Source organism: Pseudophryne corroboree, chromosome 5, assembly GCF_028390025.1.
Source record: "Pseudophryne corroboree isolate aPseCor3 chromosome 5, aPseCor3.hap2, whole genome shotgun sequence".
NCBI classification, from domain to species: Eukaryota; Metazoa; Chordata; class Amphibia; order Anura; family Myobatrachidae; genus Pseudophryne; species Pseudophryne corroboree.
Window position 1 is genome coordinate 758,499,777 of NC_086448.1, and position 24,078 is coordinate 758,523,854.

A 24,078-nucleotide genomic window follows, 5' to 3' on the forward strand; every position below is an offset into this window, starting at 1 on the left:
GAGGAGTCTCGGCGGGTCAACTTTGCCGAGTGGATACTCGGTCGGGTTCAATCGCTTTTGCTATGCTCTGCAAGTTTGATACCCTGGTCAAGGGGGACCTTTTGTTTGCTCAATAGGTGCTGCAGAGCTTTGGTATTGACCCCATGGTCCTGTTCGAGTCCCCAGCATCTTCTAGGACGTATGAGAAAATAGGATTTTGGTACTTACCGGTAAATCCTTTTCTCTTAGTCCGTAGAGGATGCTGGGCGCCCGTCCCAGTGCGTACTGTGTATGCAGTTATTGTTTTTGGTTACACTTTGGTGGTGTTTCTTCTCTGTCAGACTGTTGCTGATGCTGTTCAGGCCATGGCATAAGGTGTATCATTATTGGTTGTGTTAGCACACAGGTTGTGTTACATATTTTTTCAGCATGTGGCGGTGTCTTTTTCATGCTGTAGGCTGGTTTTCTATTGAATGCCACGTTCTGCGGTATGTTCGTGGTGTGAGCTGGTATGACACTCACCATGTTTATAAATTCTTTCCTCGAAATGTCCATCTCTCCTGGGCACAGTTTCTAACTGAGGTCTGGAGGAGGGGCATAGAGGGAGGAGCCAGTTCACACCCAGTTTAAGTCTTTATAGTGTGCCCAAGCTCCTGCGGATCCGTCTATACCCCATGGTCCTGTTGGAGTCCCCAGCATCCTCTACGGACTAAGAGAAAAGGATTTACCGGTAAGTACCAAAATCCTATTGTTTTTGTAACCTTTTAAAAATTATCTTATTTCATTGCTTTACCTTTTTCTAATATGAACTATTTATTAAAGTGTACTGTGCGCTGCTTCCTTGGTTAGGATAAAATTGACATCCACAGACTCCACTTGAACAGGTCCACCATTTGCCAAATTGTCCTATGTGATAGGATATTTAGTTATCTTCCTAGAACACTATAAAAACCACGCTTTTTCAGTTGTTGTTGTTGTTGTTGTGGTGTTGCGACTGCAAATCATGCAGGTGACAAAGCGTTAGATCCACCTCTACTGTTAAAGAGCGTGTAGATACCAGCAGCTGGAGTGGCTGCTGCTATTGTTAATCGTCCAGGTGCCAAGTGCACCGATGTGGGATCTTACGCACAAGGACGAAGGTTTAATAAGAGGTAAGCAGTAATAGTCTGAGGTAATTTAACGTGTTTCGCCTCTAACGAAGACTTTGTCAAAGCAGAAATATATGTTTCAGTAAGAGTGTATTAGAGTGTGAAAATAAAGTAAAAAAGATAGATGAAACTATGGAATGGTAAAAGCAAGAACAAATGTATCAGGATATATTCAATTGATGTCGGATCCTTTCTGACGGAAAGGATCCAACATTTCAGTATTCAATTCTCGGCCAAATCCGAAAGGATTTGTCCGTTCCTGACAATGCCAATCCAACTTTTTTTAAAGTCGGATTGTCATTTTCAGAAACGGTGCTAAAACCTGTCTGATTTGGGCGCGAATCCGACAAAACACGTGGATCCGCGGTAAATCCGCCGATCCACGTGCTTTCCGACAAGTCAGATTTTATGACTTGTCGGATAAACGGGAGCTTGATTGAATAGGTCGAATCTGGATTTGACCTTAAACTCCCGTTTATCCGACAAGTTGGGCAATCCGACTTGAATTGAATACCTCCCATAGACAGGAATCTAAGTTTGTGAAGAAAATAGAGCCCCTCTATCCTCTTAATTTCGTATAGTTTTCTAAACCATTCTGCTATAGAGGAGAACTTCATAGATTTCCAGTGTCTCGGGATTATGCTACCACTAGACCAGGTTTGATGTTGGTGATAGGTCCAGAAATATTTGAGTAGTAGAGAAGGTGAGTTGCGGACATATAGTTCCTTGACATTATACAAGGTTGGTGGATAACACCGCCAAATATGTATCAGACACAAATCAGGAATGTGTGGATTAGCTGGATAATGAAACCATCATATAAAGGGGGAATTCCATTGATTGCTATGTTGAATAGCGCAGTGATGAGTGTCCAGCACAATTCAATTGGCCGCACTGTAAACCCACGTGTAGAGAATTTCTGCTTGCGCCCTCCTGTGGTGTGAGCAGAAATCTGACTAAACTAGTGCCACGATGCTAGTTGTGGGATTGCTGCGTGCATTGCGTCAGGCACTTAAGTCGTAGTATGACGTTTACTGCTACGTTTTCTCTCAACTTAAGCGCTGGGCGTGATGTGGATAATTGAGTAGCTCTGTGCACTCATTCCCGGCATCATATAATATAGCACTTAATTGAATTGCCGTTCAAAGTGTTGGCAATTTAAGAGGGCATCTGACAGCCACTGTCCATGGTAATTATCTGGTAAATAACTTACCCATGTCTTCAATAAGGAAAGTATTACAGTATAGTCCCTCCAATAGCCACCACCAGCCATAGCACTAAAACAACTTTTTTCAAAGGATGTAATATTTATTGCCTTTAGTAAATCTACCTTTTAGTGATTACCGGAGATTCAATCTCAGCACACGCACTGGGTTAATGGCACACAGTAGATGCAAGAAGGATCGCATTGAGAGCAAGTAGCAACACTACATCCGGTAACTGGCACGCTATAATCTAGCACTCAGGCGCTAAGTGCACTGGACATTAATGACGGCGCCAGCACCGGTAGTACAAAGAGGCTGTCCCAGCACCTAAGCGTTTGTTTGCATGTAGAAATAGGACAAGGCAACGCCGCCAAGCACCAGCTCCTGGAACCTGCTTCTCCACCCCTTCTACACCCTAGTCCAGTGGTTCTCAAACTGTGTGCCGTGGCTCCCTGGGGTGCATCGGGGCACTTGCAGAGGGGTGCCCTTGGTTGGTGATCCAGGACCAATTCAAATTATTTATGGTCAATGTAACTGGCAAAACCAGTGCTGGTGGCTGCCAATCATAAACTTTGTGGACAAACAGAAGCAAATTATGTCCCCGCACCACACAATTGAACTTAAGGATGACACCTAAACACAATTTACTTAATTTTAATATTTATTTCTAAAATTCTCAATAAGGAACTTTTGACCTAGGGGGTGCCGTGAAAATAATTTGGATACTCTAGGGCGCTGTGATTCAAAAAAGTTTGGAAACCATTGCCCTAGGCCATAAGACAAATACCAAGTTTAGAAGACCTAAATCTGGTGATAGAGCTCGATGGCAAACCTCACACAGCCTGCAGATTGCACCAGGTGTGTGGTTGTGTGACACTTTTCCAATGCAAAAGGTGTGATCTAGTATCTTACTAAATGGGCAAGAATGAGTAAAGCGTAAATGGGCCTTCTAGTTCTTCATGCTTCTCATCATATTTCTAGTCACTGACTGTTGGATAGTGACGTGCAGGGTGAAAATGAACCATGCACTCATAGGTTATAATTGGGCTACTAACATTAGCCATAAGCTTTGTCAGTATAATTTTACTCTGAGTAAAAATATACTGTGTGATAAGAAGAAGCATTAGTTGCAAATTTTTTCCATGTATTTAAAAGCATCAATCAGCGGACTATAATAACTTAATTGATGTCATTTAATAGAGGTGATTCAAAACGAACGCTGTAGGGTTCTCCTTTTACAGTATCAGTATACAGGCACGTATATCCCTCTGGGTAATCCAGATTTTCATTTTTATTTTTTTTTAAATCTATATTCTTTATTTAAATTTTTCAACATTGGAGAAATATTTTAGTGTTATTTGTTTCCGACCGTATGCTTTTTTTATTTACTTTTTATTTTATAGCCACTAACTGTATATTTTTGATTAACTTAATATTAAAAATAAATTGGGTAATCGGTAGATTGCTTTCTGGGTCAAATGCACACGAAGAGAGCTAAATGCAGATTCCATCTCAATTGTTTCAGAATACTTGGCATTTATAGATCAAAGAACGGACTCCTTCATGTGGCTGTAAAAAGGATTACTCTGCTGATCTGTAATATCCTTTATGTATCTACCTCAAAAAGAGGATCTGAACCCCAATGGGAAGTCTGGGATATCTTGATTGGAAACATATTATCAGCGGTGATTTGCTATTCCCAAGCTTTGTCTGCTTTCAGCACCTAGGTACAGCAGTGATATCTCTTTGATCTGTATTCCAGGGAACCTCCTAAAACGGGTTTGGTTATTGACTTCTGTGATGTGGTGCATTGGGTCTGGGGCTACGTCCTGTGCTAAACTAGTTCTGTCCATGGTTAAATGATGGCTGTACGTGTCTTTTTGCTGTTGGATTATTGTGTTTGGTAAAAATAAACAGGGATAGATGTATTAAACTTTCGATAGAGATAAAGTGGAGAACTTGGTCATAGCAACCAGCCAGCTTCCAACTCTCATTTCATGGACTGTGCTGGATAAATGATAAGCTGTAGCTGTTTGCTTGGTATAGGCAACTTCTTCTTTCATCAAGGCTTGATATATCTCCCCTTTAGTATTATTTTCATATTTTTTTTATCATGCTGTGTAGTACCTGGGAGTATTAAATTACCTCAAAGCCTAATATACAAGACGATCCAGTATGAAAAACAGCATATTGTAAACTCTGCAAATACAAATCCTGGCGGTCTGGATGCTGGCGGTCACACGGAGATCCCGACATTGGAGGTAAGTATTTCTACCCCCCCTTGTCCCCGACACTAACTCTCGGGAGGTGGCAGCTAGAGCCACCCCCCATTGCTTAACCCTCCCTACCTCCCCCCCAGGGCCCTAACCCTAATCCTGAACCCCAATTCTCACCTTCGGCATCTTGGGTGTGCGTGACCTGGCGCCAGTGTCCTGAGTAGAGTTGCGATTCCGGCGCCAGCATCCCGACAGCTGGGATGCTAATCGCATCCTGTTTCCCCATACACCTTTGCTCCATGAACTTTGTGACTTAGCCACGCCAAGCATCTTTTTCCTAAAATATGCATCTTATTCACATTACTGATGCGACCAAAGTACAATACACAGGTGCTCTGAATACTGACGCTGGCATTCGTGTACTTCTGTGTGCCACTCAGTCGTTAATCTGGGTAATAAGGCAAAAGGAAGCGTTCCGTTACGAGTGACACGTTCCATGCGTCATTGTGCTTCATCTGTAACTTTAAATACATGACAGAGCACCAGTCATTACCCGTGACGGTGCTTCAGAAAAACGGTGGGTGACTGTGGGCACATCTGTAAACAAGTAAGGTTACAAAATGTGTTGGTGACGAGTAGAGAACACAGTGGAGTAATGCCCAGTATAAGGGATGTATAATCTAAGCATTTATCTGCAGAGAGACAGCATGCAGAACGCATGAGCATATTTTTATAAAGTAGTAGACATATCAAACCACCTGTGCATTTGTGTGTGTGTGTGTGTGTGTGTGTGTGTGCGCGCACTTTTTGGCCATTTTTTTTTTGTCTCAGTGTGCAAAACAGTTTGCTATGAATAACTCAAACAGCGCCACCTTATGCCAAGTGGTCAGCGCTTTCTGCAGTCAAGCAGTGAGTTAGATATATGGTAGAACTTACTCTAAAAAATAAACCACAAACTTTGAGGACTAGATGTATAAACATAGAAAGATGGAATTTGACGGCAGATAAGAACCACGTGGCTCATCTAGTCAGCCCATGACTGTGATCATGTAGTGATTGGACCACATACAGTAGCAGGCTTTAGGGAGTCCATTAGTTACCAACACTGCAGTGGATGTGGCCCGTGTTGGTCCAGGAGGTGAGGGGGGACTTAGCAATGCCACATCACACTCCCTACGCCCCATCAATAGGAGTATTGCTAACCCTGAGCATGAGCAAGGATGGCGCATGCCTACCTTTGTACCGGCCCTGGACTTTGCTCAGAAGAACTGGAGCCTCTCAAGAAGAGTGAACTCAAGTCGTCGGTACTCCCCCTGATTTTGCCATTAGACCCAGCCTGCTGTGGTAGTGTGCGAGGTATCCAGATGGTAAGTCAACATGGATTAGGGCATCAGTCAATAGGTCTCCCAATATTAGTAGACATTGACACAGTCGACATAGGAAAAGGGTGAACACGTTAAAATGGCTGACATGGGACAGGTCGACACATGAAAAGGTCAGCATGACTTTTTAAAATGTTTTTGATTTTGAACTTTTTCATACTTTACCATCCACATGGACTACGATTGGGAATGGTAACCTTCCCCGCAGCCACTCGCCATGCACGGGGACGCGGTGCACTAGTTCCTGGTCATGTTACGCAAAAAAAAGACACCAAAAAAACGGGTCAACCTTTTTCCTGTGTTGACCATATCAACGTCGACCAATAGTGGTCAGCCTAATGAATGTCCACCCACTGATCCATAACAGTGCGCGCTCCCCACTGTCTGTAACCATAATGTTTTTCCTAGTTAATGAACAGTGTAGCTATAATATTCTGCTGAGCAGATAAAGATGTTGAACTATATTTACAGAACTCTGACCTAGTCGTACAGTCTTTTTCCCTTGCAGGTGACATCATTGTATGTATGTGCTCCTGTGTATACTTTGGGTTTGGGAATGGAGGGAATATTGTGCTTGGAGGGGGACTGTGCACCCTTGCAGTTTCCTGTCTTCTGTCCAAATTGCTGATCACGGGGTCTTTATGTGCATTGGTAATGTATAAGCTGAAATATATTCCACTGGGGAGGAAGGCGGAATAAGTTACATACGTTGTTTCTGTGTGATAAATGTGAAACTCCATTACTCACTTTATGCAGGTGCTATTTATATGAAGTTTTAAAGAAATATAAAGCTGCCGGTGAAATGATTGGCTTATACAGACCCATTGGGATTGCTCAGCTGGGGCATGCAGTTGGGTTTGGCCGAGGAGGATTTAATGTTCATGCAATTTTTGCACGTGGATTAGAGAATTACTTGTTTTTTTTTCTTTGCATATCAATTGTGACTATTCTGTACAGAGCTTATATATAAAGTAAAACTTAAAAGTACAATTCCACTAAATAATTCCCTCTCTTGAAAGTCTCCTACTACCTGTATAATTGGGATATAGTCACTGGGCCTCCATCATGCACGGCACAAAATGCAAACCTCTGCGTTCCCATGGATCTGTCCCTCCGCGGCATCAAGCTGCTGACGCTAAAGGCCAGTTATCAGTGACACGATGCCCTGCTGTTCCAGTCTCTTCAGATGACAAGCCCTGATTGATCAGGTGTCCTCTCTGGATCAGGAACATGGGAGCCTCCAGGAAGAGCTGTACATTGTACGAGAAGGGACATGCTTCTTTATTGTGCAAGAAGAGATTTAGGGGTTGATGTACCAAGCAGTGAACAAAGTGGATAACTTTGAGGTAGCATTTATTTAGTACATTCAATAAAATAATAGTTTACATGTGCAACTTCTCCACTGGTTCTCTTCTCCTTACTTCTCTTAGAGAACATTTGTTAGAGTGGAAATGCCTTTTAAAGTTTAGCGTATAAAGAGCAGACAGAAGCATGTACAACTGGTGTGTGTGTGTGTGTGTGTGTGTGTGTGTGTGTGTGTATATATATATATATATGTATGTTATTTTTTTTTTTGATGGACGTGAGATTAGGCGCACAACACAATGCACCACAACGTGCTATTACCTCTACTAACTCGGTACACGGGGCAGGTGAGCATGCCCAGGTGGACCCGGAGTGACACAGAGTGTCGTTTGTCAAATATAAACTTTCTTTATCTCTCTGACTGTGATTCCAGGATCAGAATAATTACCTACCACGTTCTACATGATGTTCTACCCTCATACATTTTTTTTCTTTTAACCAAATAACTGTCCAGTCTGCTCATATATTTTATTTTTACACCTTTCATCGTCCCTTATAATACCCCCTTCAAATCTTTTCCCATACTGTATCTATACTCTGCAGTGCGCTACCTCCCCCAATTAAACTAACCTCATACTAGTCATAGTTTTAAGTGTTCCCTGTGTTCAGGGGAAGCTTATCAGATTTTCCAAGATGGTTTCCTGAGAGAATAGATCGGTACTGACCTGCAAATAGATTTAGATCCTATTTAATGGAAAATCGTTCTGAAGATATGACTTAAACATTTATGTACGTGTTAAGACTCCTGAGGGCAGAATTTTCCAGACAGATTTATTCTAGGATATTGGACACTTTTTTAAAACAGTTGGGTGTAGCTTTCCATAGTGACAGGGGCACTGAGAAGGGTTGATGGGCTATATTACACTACATATAAGACCTGTTGCAGTAAAAGGAGCTCCATATTGCTTTCTCTGCTGATATGAAAAGAATTCCTGTCCCTATAGAACAGGTTGTTCAATTAAAGTGGAAACTACTGGTTTCCACTGGAAATACATTGGGGCATATTTAATAGGCTCCACGACTGCCAGAGGTGCGAGGATGCCATTTACTAGGCATGGTTTTGCCGTGTAAATGATTGCTCCTTTAAAAAAATGTCTGCGTTCGTCCGGCATCCCGCATCTCTGGCAAACTCTGACCCTATTACATATTACATATGCCCCTTTGACACAACTTCTGTAGGGAACACTTCTAACCATATGCCTTTTATGTTTTACTACATCACTGCCATTCGCTTGCTGATAAAACAATGAAAGTGTCAGACAAATTATTTGGGCGCCCTTCCAGTTAATTCATTAATTCATCCATTTATAATTTGTCGTTGGCTGATGAAATGTTTGCATACAACTAGTACATCTGGTGGACATTCTAAATGGTAGAATTATTTCATATAGTTGCCAATCATTGGCTTTTGGGCATTGTGGGGCAGATGTATTAAGCCTGGAGAAGTGATAAGTGCAAGGTGATAACGCAATAGCCAATCGGCTCCAATATGTAAATTGACAGTTAGGAGCTGATTGGCTGGTGCATTATCACCTTGCACTTATCAGTGCTTTATCACTTCTCCAGACTTAATACATCTGCCACATTATTTCATCTACTTCTGAATTGGTCTGTTGGGAAATCTGTAAATATATTTTCAAAAAAGGTTTTCTATTAATATGTTAAGTCCCTTTAACTCCCTTTAACAGGACTTTGGCTTCAGTACCAGGTCAGTTGTTAGTGGGCCGATCTCAGCCAGGCAGGTGGGCAGCTGATGGGAAAAGATGGTGATTTGGAGACTTTGTTCCTGAGCAGAGATGATTGAGACTATTATGCTGAAGTAATGTATTAGCTCATTACCTTTCTGTCTAGCAATGTTGACAGGCCAAAGAGCTAGAGTGTGAGAATTTATAGCCGATAGAGAAATGGGTAATGTAGGTGGGCCAAGTGTTTCTGATCTGCCATCAGTTTTTATGTTTGCAGATCAGCTCTGAGCAGTCTCGCAGTGTGCTGTCTGACAGTAGGATTATTCCCTCGGGATGTGGAATGCTTATTAGTTACCAAATACTTTTCTGTATGAAGCATCACTTGCTTGCTGTCTAAAGATACAGACTTGATAGAAGCTGGCACAGTCAGGGAGTCTAACAAGAACATGACGGTCTTTACAAAACGGCCAACTCTTTCTTCACCAATTGGCCAGACTGTAGATTGGACTTGATGTACGGCGTGGAGAGATGTGTAGCACCGTTAATGGAAGATATTCCAGGTGTTTTTATAAAACATGTTTTCCCTTAATTTACAGTTAACGGGTCACCATGGCAATGATTTTTTTGTCATGGTCTGCGTATTTTGAAAACACTTAAATGGAAGTTGGAGTTAACTCCTTCACAGGGATCAGAATTGGGCAGCTGGAACCTAAATTGTCTCTTTTTGGCGATGATATGCTTTTGTTCCTGTGGTGAATGACTTTCTTACTTGCTTCGGCACTTTTGCAGGATATAGAGTCAATCTTCATAAACCTGAATACTTACCATTGGTCACCCAATCCTCCTATGAGGCATTTACTTCTGCTAACTTATCTAAAGCTATAGGCACTTTGAAGTATCTAGGTGTTTTATGTGGGAGGCAATCACAAGACCGCCTGTTGGGATCCTGACGGTCACAATGCCGATGCCGGTATCCTGACAGGACGTGAAATTCCGCCGCCGGAATACCGGCGCCACAGGCTTTTTTCCCTCTGTGGGTGTTCACGACACCCATAGAGGGAGAATATAACTTGTGGCGTGCGCAACGAGCCACTGTACCCGCAGAGTGGTGAGCACAGCATTCTAGCACTCTGGCAGCCGGGATGCCGCTATCGGTATCTTGACAGCCGGCATCCTAACCGCCGGTAAATAGTATGTATTCTGTTTATATAACTCCTTCCATTTCTGGTTTATATAAAGCTAATTTGACCTCTTTATTATGCAAAATTGAACATCTCTTAGATGGCTGACAGGTACTACCGCTATCTTTGGTGGGACGGGTGGCAGTATTAAAGACTATTATTTTTTCAAAACTTTCATACCTTATCCAGATGTTACCTTGTATTCTTTCTAGGACAGATCAAGCTTCTGTAATTCCATATTTACCAAATTCCTCTGGTGATGGAAAAAGCTAGAGCTTCATTGTCAAAACTTCAGCTGCCTCGCTCTCAAGGAGGTTTGGGTGTACCAGTTCTAAGCAGTGTTCTTCCATTATATCCTGGATTGGATCCATTTTTCCATAGTTGCTACACTAACCTTGATTTAGAACTGGCTCTCTTTCCCCCCCCTTTTTTCCTACTGCACTCTTACATGTCCCCCGTTCCCCACTTCCACCTGATGTATTAAATAATATTATTTTCAGAGACATCTATTTTGCTTGGTTAGCTGTGAATCGTAAGCTTCACCGAAACCCCCTTAGTTCTAAATTCATTACCTTGTGGGGCAACCCTCTATTTATTCCTGGTCTAGAAAATGCCATATTTCAGGATTAGAGAAGGTCGTGTTTGACCCTGGGGGCTCCTTCCTCTCTCTTCAAGAACTTAGAGAAATATGACATCCCAAACAATACCTGTTTTATGTATCTTCAAGTTGGACATTTCATTACTACGTTACCTGACCCCTGTCTGTGGTTGGTGGAACTGATAGTCTTTATGTTTTATTGTATAGACATGCGCTAATCTCTTATAAAACCAGAGACCTTATTATGATACTTTATTCGAAATTTAGGCTTCCACAGTAGAGAGCTGGAGACACTTTTTAACCCTCATTAGTAGATCACACCCCTCTTATTAAATACTATGACAACACTTTACGTTATTTATCGTCTGTATTGCTACAAGAAACACACATTAAAATACTCCATAGGATTTATATTTCACAGGCCCAGCATAAACATATGGTGGCAGGGGAATCTGGCCAATGTCCTAAATGTCATTATGCGACTGCTACTATTTTTCACAACCTTTGAGAATGCAGGAAAATATGCAGATTTTGGAGTACTTTCTTTTATTAACCATTTATTCTCTCTTAAACTGCAGTTGGACTCATTAGCTCTATTATGTGCACATTTTGACAGTTGGGATCTGGGCATGAGGAAAATTATTATTTCATTATTAACTACTGTAATTATTGTAGCTAAAAAAAATTATTATGCAAAATTGGACTGTTAAGACACCACCATTTTGAAAATGCAGCGAAATAACCGTTGATCCAATTGTTATATTTCGATAGATAAGCAAAATTACCGGATATTGAACAAGGAAATCACCAAGTTCTGTAAGAAGTGGAACCTGTTTATATCCACTCTTGATCCCTAAAGATAAGAACATATTTTGAAATTGTATGAATCGACCTCATGGTGAAGAATGTTATGGTGTTGGGATTATTTACCATTTTCAATCTATGCTTAAATCTAATTGAGGATATGCTACTTCTCTAGTTCTCCTAGGCTCCTCTACTCCATGATCTCCTAGCTTCTCCCCCACCCCTATCCCATCATGTGGTCTTACTCTTTTCTTTTGCTCTCCCCCCTTTTATTTTATTGTTCTTTCAACTACCAAGCATTATTTTCTGTTTTGTTATTTGCTTTTTTAAGTTTGTCTATATATATATATGTGTGTGTGTGTGTGTGTGTGTGTGTGTGTATATATATATATATATATGTATGTATGTATGTATGTATGTATGTATGTATGTATGTATGTATGACTGTGCTCTCCGAATTGGCCACTCTGTGAGACCTGTATTACCATTGTCCGGCTCTCAACACATAGGCTTAGGAGGCAATCACGAGACCGCCTGTCGGGATCCCGACGGTCACAAGGGGCATTCTAGCGCTCGCCATACTGGTGGCCGGGATTCTGCTGTCGAGATCATGACAGCTGGCATCCCAGCCAGTAACACATATGTATTCCCAGGCTTATGGCCTACTATCGTTGAGGTTTCAATATATTTGTATTGTTTCCTTTAATTTTATTTTTGAAACCAATAAATTGTTGTTGTTTTTTAAATGGACGTTGGAGTTGGGGATCCCTGTTATTGGTCATATTCGTTACAGACCAGGTCCTGAAGCACAGCAAACTATAAGGCCCAGGTTTCTGTAATATTAAATCCAACAGGATACACTAGCAAGTCGTTTTGGTTCATGGATAAATATAAATCCATGACCATTTTATTTAAATAGTTAAGTGCAGAGTTTCTCAAACGCGGTCCAAAAGGCGCCCCAACGGTCCAGGTTCTAGGTATACCCGTGGCTCAGCACAGGTGGTTAAATCAAATTGATTAAAGTGCTAATTAAGGCCCAGATTTATCAAGCCTTGGAGAATGATAAATAGCACGGTGATAAAGTACCAACCAATCAGCTCATAACTCATTTTTCGGGATATGTTCAGTTTACCTACAGTCAAAATCCCGACAACCATTGACCGACTGTCAAAATCCCGACACGGTCAAAATACAGACATTTAAAATACCGATAAGGTCAAAATACTGACAGTTAAAATGACGGCAGGTCAAAAAGTCGATACAAGTTTTTCCTGATTTTTTTTTTAAATGAAACCAACTTGTTTGTACTTAACCATCCCAGTGGACCTGGAGGGGGAATATAATAGTGTGCCGAGTGCAGCTCGGCATCGTGCCCAAAGCATGGTGAGTGCAGCGAGGTGCACTTATACAGTGTCCATGTCAACCCAAAAAATTTAAAAACTTGTGTTGACTTTGTGACCTGTCGACATTTTAAATGTCAGTATTTTGACCCTGTCGGTATTTTGACCTTGTCAGGGTTTTGATTGTCAATTGTTGTCGGGACCGTTGGGATCTTGATTCTAAGTATTTCATACTGATCCCCATTTTTCAAATACAGCCTGTAACATGGAAGTTAGGAACTGATTGGCTGGTACTTTTTCACTGTGCTATATATCACTCTCCAAGACTTGATAAATGGGGGCCTAAATTTGTCAATATGCAGGCAACACTCATGGTGCACATGAAATATCACACTTAGGGGTTTATTTACCTTAGATGGAGATAAAGTGGACTGAGATAAAGTACCAGCCAATCAGCTCCTAACTACCATGTCACAGGATGGGTTTGAAAAATGACAGTTAGGAGCTGATTGGCTGGTACTTTATCTCCGTATACTTTATCTCCATCTAAGGCTTAGTAAATAGACCCCTTAATTGTCTCATGTTGCTAGAAGCACTCTTAAAAATGACATAATTTTCAAGTATATTGTTGCACATTTCCAGATCTCCTAGTAGGTGCAAATTGTATTACATACTACTGCTATCAGTGGCGTAACTACTGCCCCCGCAGCCCTCGCGGTGGCTTGGGGGCGAGGGGCTGCGGGGGCGCCGCCACTGATTTAGAGCAGATTGACATGCGGACGAACGTCCGCATGTCAATCTGTTGTCACTAGCCCCCCGCTGTGAAGTAGGGACACGGAGGGCACAGCGTGCGCCTCTCCTGTGTCCCTCTGAGTCTCCGGCGTGTCGGGGGCGTGTCCTATGAAAAGGGGGCGTGGCTTCGCGGAGGACCCGCGATCGCGGGTCACGCCCCCGTTTCGTCACTGAGGGGGCATGCCCAGCGCTCTGTGAGCTGCTGGCATGCCCTCTCTCCTACTGTCTGCGCTGAATAGACGCTGTGCGCATGCGCACAGCGTCTATTCACTACTGCTCTGCTATGCAGAGCAGTGACTGTAGGAGACTCCCAACTGCCCCCCCCCCCATCGCGGGACACTGCGGGAGGTATGCATATATGGCACTGGGGGGGCACTGAGGGGGCATATATGGAACAGGGGGGGGGGGCACTGAGGGGGCATATATGGCCTGAGGGGGCATATATGGCACTGGGGTGGCACTGAGGGGCATATATGGCACTGAGGGGGCATATATGGCACTGGGGGCACTGAGGGGGCATATATGGCACTGGGGGGGCACAGAGGGGTCATATATGGCACTGAGGGGGCATATATGGCACTGCGGGGGGCACTGAGGGGGCATATATGGCACTGAGGGGGCATATATGGCACTGGGGGGCACTGAGGACATATATGGCACTGGGGGGCACTGAGGGGGCATAGATGGCACTGGGGGCACTAAGGGGGCATATATGGCACTGGTGGGGCACTGAGGGGGCATATATGGCACTGGGGGGGCACTGAGGGGGCATATATGGCACTGGGGGGGCACTGAGGGGGCATATATGGCACTGGGGGGGCACTGAGGGGGCATATATGGCACTGGGGAGGCACTGAGGGGGCATATATGGCACTGTATGTGTACCTGGCACATGGGGGGCTATATTTGGCACTGGGGGCACGTGAGCACCTGGCATTGTGGGGGAATATCTGGCACTGGGGGCATATGTGGCACTGGGGGGAGAGGCTATATTTGGCACTAGGGGCATGTGAGTACCTGGCACCGTGGGGGAATATCTGGCACTGAGGACATATGTGGCACTGGGAGCACAGCCCTAGCAACAAGCACTACCCCCTAGCAATGAGCATGACACCCAGTGCATGAAACCCCTGGCAACAAGCATGACACCGAGTGCATGAAACACCTGGCAACGAGCATGACACCCTGAGCATGAAAACCCCTGGCACCGTGCATGGAACCAAGAGCATGAAACCCCTGGCAACGAGCAGGTAATTTAAAAGTAATTAGAAGCCTTAATGTAGGACTTAATGTGTAATGGGCATTACGGTGTGTGGCATAATGTATCACGGACATTGCGGTGTGTGTCAGAATGTGTCACAGGCATTACGGTGTGTGGCAAACTATATCACGGGCATTGTGGTATGTGGTATAATGTCTCAGGGGCATTGCAGTGTGGCATAGGGTATAACGGGCATTGCGGTATGTGTCACAGGCATTACGGTGTATGGTATACTAGATCACGGGCATTGTGGTATGTGGTATAATGTCTCAGGGTCATTGCAGTGTGTGGCATAATGTATAATGGGCATTGCGGTGTGTGGCATAATGTGTCAGGCATTACGGTGTCTGTATACTATATCACGGGCATTGTGGTATGTGGTATAATGTCTCAGGGTCATTGCAGTGTGGCATAATGTATCACGGACATTGCGGTGTGTGTCATAATGTATCACGGACATTGCGGTGTGTGGTATACTATATCATGGGCATTGTGGTATGTGCTATAATGTATCAGGGGCATTGCAGTGTGTAGCATAATGTATAACGGGCATTGCGATTCCTGTCATAATGTGTCACAGACATTACGGTGTGTGGCATAATGTGTCGGGGGCATTACGGTGTGTGCATATTGTGTCATGTGCATTATTGTGTGTGGCATAATGTCTGAGGGCTTTTGCAGTATGTGGCATAATGTATACTGGGCATTACTATAAGGAGGAAAAATGACAAATAATGGAAGGGGCATGAATCAGGATTATTTTTCTTTCCTGTGGTGGCTAACGTCTGGGCGTGCAGGTTGCAAAACTGGGGTATAAGGTAGTCCATTCCTGCAATGCCACGCCTCTTTATGCGAAGCCGCGCCCATTTAAACAAAACCACGCCCCTTTTTGGCGGCGCGCGCCTTCGGCGCGCACATGTTTGTCCCTTTCCTAGTGCCAATTATGGGGGGGGGGGGGGGCGCCGAAGAATTTTTTGGCTTGGGGGAGAAAAATTTCTAGTTACGCCACTGACTGCTATTGTAGTAAAGATTTGAGCGATTGTCAGTCAGTGGAAGGGAAAGGAAAGGGGGGGGTTCCGTGGCGGGGGTGTTGTCGTCCCCCTCCTCCTTGTGTTGGCCTATGCCTGTTTCAATGATGGCATTTACTCCTAGTGAAATAATAGGTTGCATTGATATTTGTTCTGCTACTAAAATGCATTGTAGCTCATCTTAAAATGTTTAAATGATTACAAACTGATGATTTTGGGATCGTTCCGGACAAAGTACACGATTTTTGTGCGCTCGTGTTACTCCTTATTATACTGATCTGCGTGCTGCAGCACCATTCTACAGGAACGTCTGCCATAATGTGTGCACCTGCAGGAGAGCACAAGCAAATACTGTGGTGCTATTATAAACACTTGTGAATGTGTTGGAGTTACTGTAATACTGCATGAACATGAATCCAATCGTCTATTTGATATTTTGGTAATTAAAACAAAAACAGAATTGAAATGATTGTTTTACTGTCCGATTGAATGAATATTAAAGTATATTACAATTCAACAGGCTAGTACATTTGCAGCTTTCTTTTATTAGGTGTGAAATCCAAGAATGCGCTGCCAACTCTAGAGGGTTCTATCCAGAATGTTGAACTGAAATTCTGCAGCACATCATTGGTCAAATGTGTCTCCGGGACCCTGGGATCCATAAAAATTTGTGCCAAAGCCCCAGGTATGTGCAGCTGGACCATATAAAAGTTTATTGCCTGTATAGGAGAATTGGCCTTGCTTTTTACAAGGAGAGTTACTGAAACAAGAATTTATTCATTGTTCCTATGAATCAGAGATATTTTTTTGTATGTTCTCTCATTTTATCATGCCAGGATAATATGTTCTGACCATCGTGGACTAAATTTTGGTTTACAGAGCGGATCTTGATTACAGCACCAGAAGGTGCTCAGAACATTATGGGAATATAAATTTAAAAGTCACTTAAGATCCCCCCCTCCCCCTTCCTTTTCTAAATTGTTAGTAGTGTGCGGTGGGTCATACAGTACGTTACAGACAGAAAAATAATTATTACAAGTCCCCTGCGATACAATGTCAAGATACCATGTTACAGGTAATTCAGAGTGCTAATTGTAGGAAATACGTAAGGCAGGATGTTCTGTTTGCAGGCCGTCAGTGTGGGATTAGGGATTCAGCATGTGAAGTGCCATACTTACACCGTAATAATAGTTATGGGAAAACTCCATGAGGACAGAAATGCAAATAAGTTGTCCCATATGCCCGTCCTATACTGATGGAGGATAATCTCATGTTCAGTGCTCTAAGGGGCAGATTTATCAAAGCTTGGAGAAAGAGTGGTAAGAGATTATGGGGGACATTTACTAAGCAGTGATAAGAGCGGAGAAGTGAACCAGTCTAGAAGTTGCCCCATCAACCAATCAGCAGCTCTGTATAATTTTATAGTATGCAAATTAAAGATGTTACGTCAATGCTGATTGGTTGATGGGGCAACTTCTCCACTGGCTCACTTCTTCGCTCTTATCACTGCTTAGTAAATGTCCCCCAAAGTACCAACCAATCTACTCCTGTCATATTTTAAACACAGCCTGTAACATGGCAGGTGGATCTGATTGGTACTTTAGCTCTCTCCACTTTCTCTTTCCAAACTTTGATAAATCTGTCCCTAAAGGGGCCTACACACAGTGCGCTTCTGGCTAAATGCCGATTTTCACTTTGCGATTTTCCTTGAAATCCCTGAAGCCCAGAACCCCCGATATTGACTACACACGGTGCGATTTTAGCTACAGTATGTACATTTTTGACTATATACAAGTTTGTCTATACTAGAAACTAGAGTGTACATGTTCTAGTCCAAATTGAGCTTCCTGCACAGTTTATTTTTTCTTGCGATAATTAAGTCACCTGTGGCCAGGCATGTATATATCTAAAACCTGGACTGTTAGGGTGCCTTGAGGACCACGTTTGAGAACCTCTGACAAAATGTCATTCAGTGTAACTATAGGTGATAACAAGTACACCAACCTCTACATTTTAAATTATTTTTTATTTATTTAATACATCTACCTTAAATGTATAATTAATTGATATTATATAGCTTTAGATTCATAAAAAAAAAATCCAAAAAAATTCTTGTGTGGCAGACAAGAAACATAGGGGGAGGTGTATGGAGAGAGATAAAGTGGGGAGAGATACTTTAAAGTACCAACCAATCAGCTCCTGCTGTTTAGAAAAATGACACTTAGATACAGGGGCGTTTCAACAGAGGAGGGGGCCCGTGTGCACCTCCGGGGGGGCCCCTCCTCTGTACGGCGCTGTATACTCCGGCATTGTGCCGGAGTCTACTGTGCATGCGCAGGTCTCCGGAAACATGGCGCCCGCTATGTTTCGGAGACCAATTTGGCTACCGCGCATGTCCAGCGGCCATTTTGGTGGCGATTTCTGGCGCGATCGCAGCGGTCGACGCTGGACTCCGGAAAGGTAAGTATGTAAAATGGGTGCAGTGTGGGCCCAACCTGGACCCAGGGGCCCGTGTGCACCGTTATAGAAACGCCAATGCTTAGATAATACTTGGTTTGTACACTGGCGTCACAAGGTGGGTGCGGGGGGTGCGGCCCGCACCCGGGTGTCATCCGCCAAGGGGTGACACCAATGTGCCGGCTCCTGCTCAGTGACGATAGCCGGGTGCTGCACTGTAACATTACGTGCAGCAACCCGGCTCCTGTCACCATGTAGGAGCTGGCACTGCAGACATGTTAGTCTCCGGGGGCAAGCAGCAACTCCCGGACCCCCAGAGTGCCGAAAACGGGGGTTGGGGCGCTTAGCCACGCCCCCTCCGAAGCCACACCCTCCCGTGGGTCGTCCCGCGAAGCCACGCCCCTTTGCACCCACTGCCGCACCAGATTCAGAAGAGGTGAGTGACGCCTCTGGGTTAGTACTTTATCTATGTCCACTTATCTCTCTTCAGGGTTTGCTAAATCTCACCTTATTTCAATGTAGAATACATGATATAAGTGTCAGGGGAAATTATAGGCCCTGAAAATACATACTTATTTGATGCTTGAACAGAGAAACCTATTCTAGCCAGCTTATAAGCCTTACATAGTGTCTCCTGCAGCATGTATATTAAAAATAAAAAGTTGGTAGGTCCTAAATGACTTTTCAAGGCACTGCCACACTGGACAATATTTTAAACTATATTGCTAATTTTCACCCTTCTGAGCGACATAGTTTAATATATCTTTTAGTGTTGCCAGTGCGAACAATGCGCACTCCCGCGGGTCGTTATCTAGGTAGTCTATCGTCTGTCCCTGTATCTCAGTTCTGACTATATCATTGACGCCATTGGTACATATTGTTCAGTCGTTCATGAATTCGCTCAGTGTGGCCGCTCTAACTCAATCATTATTGTATACGGGAAGTTCAAAGGAAAATAATGAGCGATATCATTCATCGTTCATGCCGTCCAGTGTGGCACTGCCTTTAGAATGTTATGTCTCTAAACTTTTATTAAGGGTCGAATTTACCATAAAATTGTTTCTGAACATTGACAAATTGCTAATCTATCTAATTAAAAGATTAGTGTTCTCATACATCAAAATATAATAAACGTATGTGCATTGACGTATAGGCGCTGAGTGCAAATTTCTTGGGAAATGAAAACAGATGTGTTATACTGTACATCTGTATATCACATATAGGCCCCCATTTATCAAGCCTTGTAGCGTGATAAATAGCACGGTGATACAGTACCAAATAATCAGCTCCAGTCCTAACTGCCATGTTACAGGCTGTGTTTGAAAAATTACAGTTAGGAGCTGATTGGTTGGTATTTTATCACTGTGCTATTTATCACTCTCCAAGGCTTGATAAATCTGGGCCATAGTATGTATGTTAAACATATAATTCACAGCATAGAACCAATGCACAAAACATGTGTCAATGTAGCAAGCAGTGCACCTGTATTATAGCGAATATGCATCTAAAACAATAAGCTGGTAGATATATTAATAATGGATAATACCAAATTCCCAGATACTATGGGGTATATTCAAATAGGGTCGGATCCGGAATGGATCCGACAACCCCTATTTAATCTCATCTCAATTCGACTTTTAAAAAGTCGAATTGAGATGAGGGACCCAGAGGAGGAGAGAAGGGTAGAGCCGCGGGGAGAGCAGCGGGGACAGACGGAGGAGAGCAGCGCTGCAGAAGGATGTCTCACAGCCGCCCGACCTCACGGCAGTGTCCACCCGGCTCCAGCAAGCGTGACCTCACTTGCTGGAGCCGGGTGGACACTGCTGTGAGCGGTGCGGCTGTGAGACATCCTGCTGCTGCGCTGTGCTATAGCACTGCTCTCCACTGTATGCCTGCAGCTCTCCCCCGTCTCCCCGCGGCTCCCCCCCTCTCCTCCTCCTCTGGGTCCCACATCTCAGTCCGACATTTTTTTTTATGTCGGACTGAGATGGTCGGAAACGGGGCCCCGTATCACTCAAAAGTACATGAATCGGCAGCTATACCGCCGATTCACGTACTATTCGACAAGTCGAATTCCACGACTTGTCGAATAAAAACTGCAGGGATTGAATAGGTCTAATCACTATTCGACCTTAAAAAGTTGAAAACTGACGTCTTTTCGACAGACGGCAGTTTTCGACCCAAATTGAATATACCCCTCTATAGTGTTGCCGACAGTCCTAGATACAACTAGGATTACATATACAGTAGTTTATTAGTCAATGATTTGCAGGTGATTTCCTGTGAACGGTGTTGTGTGCCCATCTGTGGGGGTAATTCCAAGTTGATCGCAGCAGGATTTTTTTTAGCAATTGGGCAAAACCATGTGCACTGCAGGGGAGGCAGATATAACATGTGCAGAAAGAGTTAGATTTGGGTGAGTTATTTTGTTTCTGTGCAGGGTAAATACTGGCTGCTTTATTTTTACACTGCAAATTAGATTGCAGATTTAACACACCCCACCCAAATCTAACTCTCTCTGCACATGTTATATCTGCCTTCCCTGCAGTGCACATGGGCCCTCATTCCGAGTTGTTCGCTCGCAAGCTGCTTTTAGCAGCATTGCACACGCTAAGCCGCCGCCTACTGGGAGTGAATCTTAGCTTAGCAAAATTGTGAACGAAAGATTCTCAAAATTGCGAATAGAAATTTCTAAGCAGTTTCTGAGTAGCTCGACACTTACTCTCCCACTGCGATCAGTTCAGTCAGTTTCGTTCCTGGTTTGACGTCACAAACACACCCAGCGTTCGCCCAGACACTCCCCCGTTTCTCCAGCCACTCCCGCGTTTTTCCCAGAAACGGCAGCGTTTTTTCACACACACCCATAAAACGGCCAGTTTCCGCCCAGAAACACCCACTTCCTGTCAATCACACTCCGATCACCAGAACGAAGAAAAAACCTCGTAATGCCGTGAGTAAAATACCAAACTTCTTAGCAAATTTACTTGGCGCAGTCGCAGTGCGAACATTGCGCATGCGCATTAGCGGAAAATCGCTGCGATGCGAAGAAAATTACCGAGCGAACAACTCAGAATGAGGGCCATGGTTTTGCCCAATTGCTAACAAAAATCCTGCTGCGATCAACTTGGAATTACCCCCTGAGTCCAATGCGGCGGCTCTTCTCTATCCCGACCGGTAGTGCTTTAAACGTGTTGTGGCGTAAACCATTGACAGCGGCGACCCGCTTAGTTAAATGTCTTACTGATAAGTCCCTGTGGATCCGTCCTTCCTTTCTGCTTAGGGATGAATGTGCCCTGCCTTCCGCTCTCAGTATCCCTGCAGGAATATACAATATTCCACTTGATATTTAGTAATACATCTATTTTCTAATATTGAAAATATTTTCAGCCTGGATATATCTAGGACATTTTTTTTTTTTTTTCAGATTATTGATCGTTTCCTCTAGTCACCAGCCAAAAACTTAATGTACTTCTAAATCGTAGCTAATAAAATAATAGCCACTTCATTAAATAGACCTATAAAATCATTAGCATTACTACTAGTTGCCTATTTATTTTCATAGACAATAAAGCCATTTTGGCATGATGCCAACAAGATAAAGCCGTGACTGATCTGAACTTGCGCATACGACGGGGCTGGGAATATTTCCTGGGAACAGTATGACCAATCCCAGAGTTTTATGAGCACTGTAAAAATCCTGATTTTATTTCCTATTTTAATTCAGTATGAAATTGAATCACACTATTTCAGCCTGAAGGGATCATTTACACGTAAGCTGCTTTCATTAAATCTGTTTAATTGTCAGCTCTACTTTTCATTCTTCAGAATATTAACGGACCACTCGGAGAATTATATTTAGTAAATATTTTTGTTCTTCTACCACCCTTTTTATTTGTACAGTATTCACTATTGATTCATTACCTTTCCTTATTGTAAAAGCACTATCGGGGAGATACCCAACCTTCTAGAGAGGACGCACGGAGCAGCTGATACGACCAATCATTGTCTAACTACAGTATTATTTTATAGAATGGACTTGATAAATGAAATCTTGAAGGTGATTAGTTGCTATGGGCAACTACTACACTTGTCCTCTTTATAAGGTTTTATAAATGCTCCCATTAGTCATTTTAATTTCCCGTTGAGCAGTGTTTCACTTCCAGAGAACGAAGGACGATCTTAGTAACCAGTGAGACACAAGCACCGCCGTGCTCGGTAACTTACATTTTATATAATCCAGTAGGCTGAAAGTTAGAAAACGGAATGATTAAAGCGAAACCTATTTTGGGGCAATCTCTTCTTTTTCTTGAATCAAATGTGAGACCTTAGCATTTCATCTGTCTGTTGTTTTGTTGGACTATGTATATAACATCTTTATGTTTCTTTTCGGAAAGGTGAAGTAGGAAAAGAAAAGCTGATTCCACTGATTCAAGGTCCCTCGGACACAAAGGACCTCCACAGGAGCAAGTGGCTGAAGGAGAGCCGGAGGCCGGAGTCCTTGCTTGGTCCAGATCTGATCGCCTTTACAATCCAGGTTCCTGAGCAGATGGACTACTGCCACAGCTCTGGTGAGTGTAAAATCTCCATAACCGTGCGATCATGTTACATCCCGTTATCCAAAACCCGTTCTCTTGAGAGATTTAATATAAAATGTGCTAAGTGACAAACTGGATCTGTTTCACATACGGCGGAGCCCATATATTGCAGCAATATTGCTTCCACAGGCATTGGAACAATCTATTTTGTTTGCTCTTTTTAATGTGTCTTAAGTTAATATAAATGTGTCCAATTGCTTAGCCTTTGCTGCTGGTTTAATACCTTGTAGCCTTTGTATTCAGTACTGTGGTAGTGCTGTACCCAGCTTGTATTTTTTTTTTTTACGGCAAATAATAAAAATAAAATACAAATTCATGTCCCCTTTTTCTTCCTGTTGGAAATCTGGATGAAATCCTGTTTTGTTCAGTTATTCAATGGTGTTGATAACGTGTCTGATTACCCTTTTTCATTAAGATGTTCCACCATCAAAAGAGGGCTATACAGTTTCGTACAATACTTTTGTTATTATTATTATTATTATTATTATTATTATTGAATGAAAGAGAGATGTCATTGGGGGTGGTGCTGTTGGCTTCTTGATATCACATTATAGTAGGTATGGTGACACAGTGGCTAGCATTGCTGACTCGTCTTCCTCTGGGTGCTCCAGTTTTATTGTACTCTACTACTAACATGCTGGTAGATTTACTGACTTCTATGTAAATAGTTGTGTGTGTTTGCCTGTAGTAGGGAAACTGGGTTATTATCTGCACTAAGGTAGTGAGTAAACATTCTCTGATTGTAAAGCTTTGCGTCATGTTGGCATTATTCCTATGAATGATGATGATAATTACAGTTATGAAAAAGCTACTATAGTATGTTGCAGTGACCAGCGGATGTTATTGCCTGCGGTTAAAATAATGCACTGAGACATATTATACATCCAGAAGTCTTATTGCTATGCTAAAATAGTTATTCAGTTGGTCACTAAACAACTGTGGATATGTGTGTGTGTGTCTTTTTATATACAATATATATATATATATATATATATACATACATACATATATATATATATATATATATATATATATATACACC

General features: G+C 42.9%; 1 protein-coding gene across 5 annotated transcripts in view; it reads left to right on the forward strand.

The window, feature by feature from the left end:
* The window catches only part of VPS13B (vacuolar protein sorting 13 homolog B), a 1,616,194-nt gene that overhangs the window by 482,790 nt on the left and 1,109,326 nt on the right, over nucleotides 1-24,078 (forward strand). For all 5 annotated transcript variants that reach the window (XM_063924187.1, XM_063924188.1, XM_063924189.1 and 2 more), the window contains exons 18-19: nucleotides 16,535-16,669; nucleotides 22,836-23,009. In XM_063924187.1, the coding sequence (XP_063780257.1) occupies nucleotides 16,535-16,669; nucleotides 22,836-23,009 (309 nt within the window). The remainder of the gene's footprint in view (nucleotides 1-16,534; nucleotides 16,670-22,835; nucleotides 23,010-24,078) is intronic.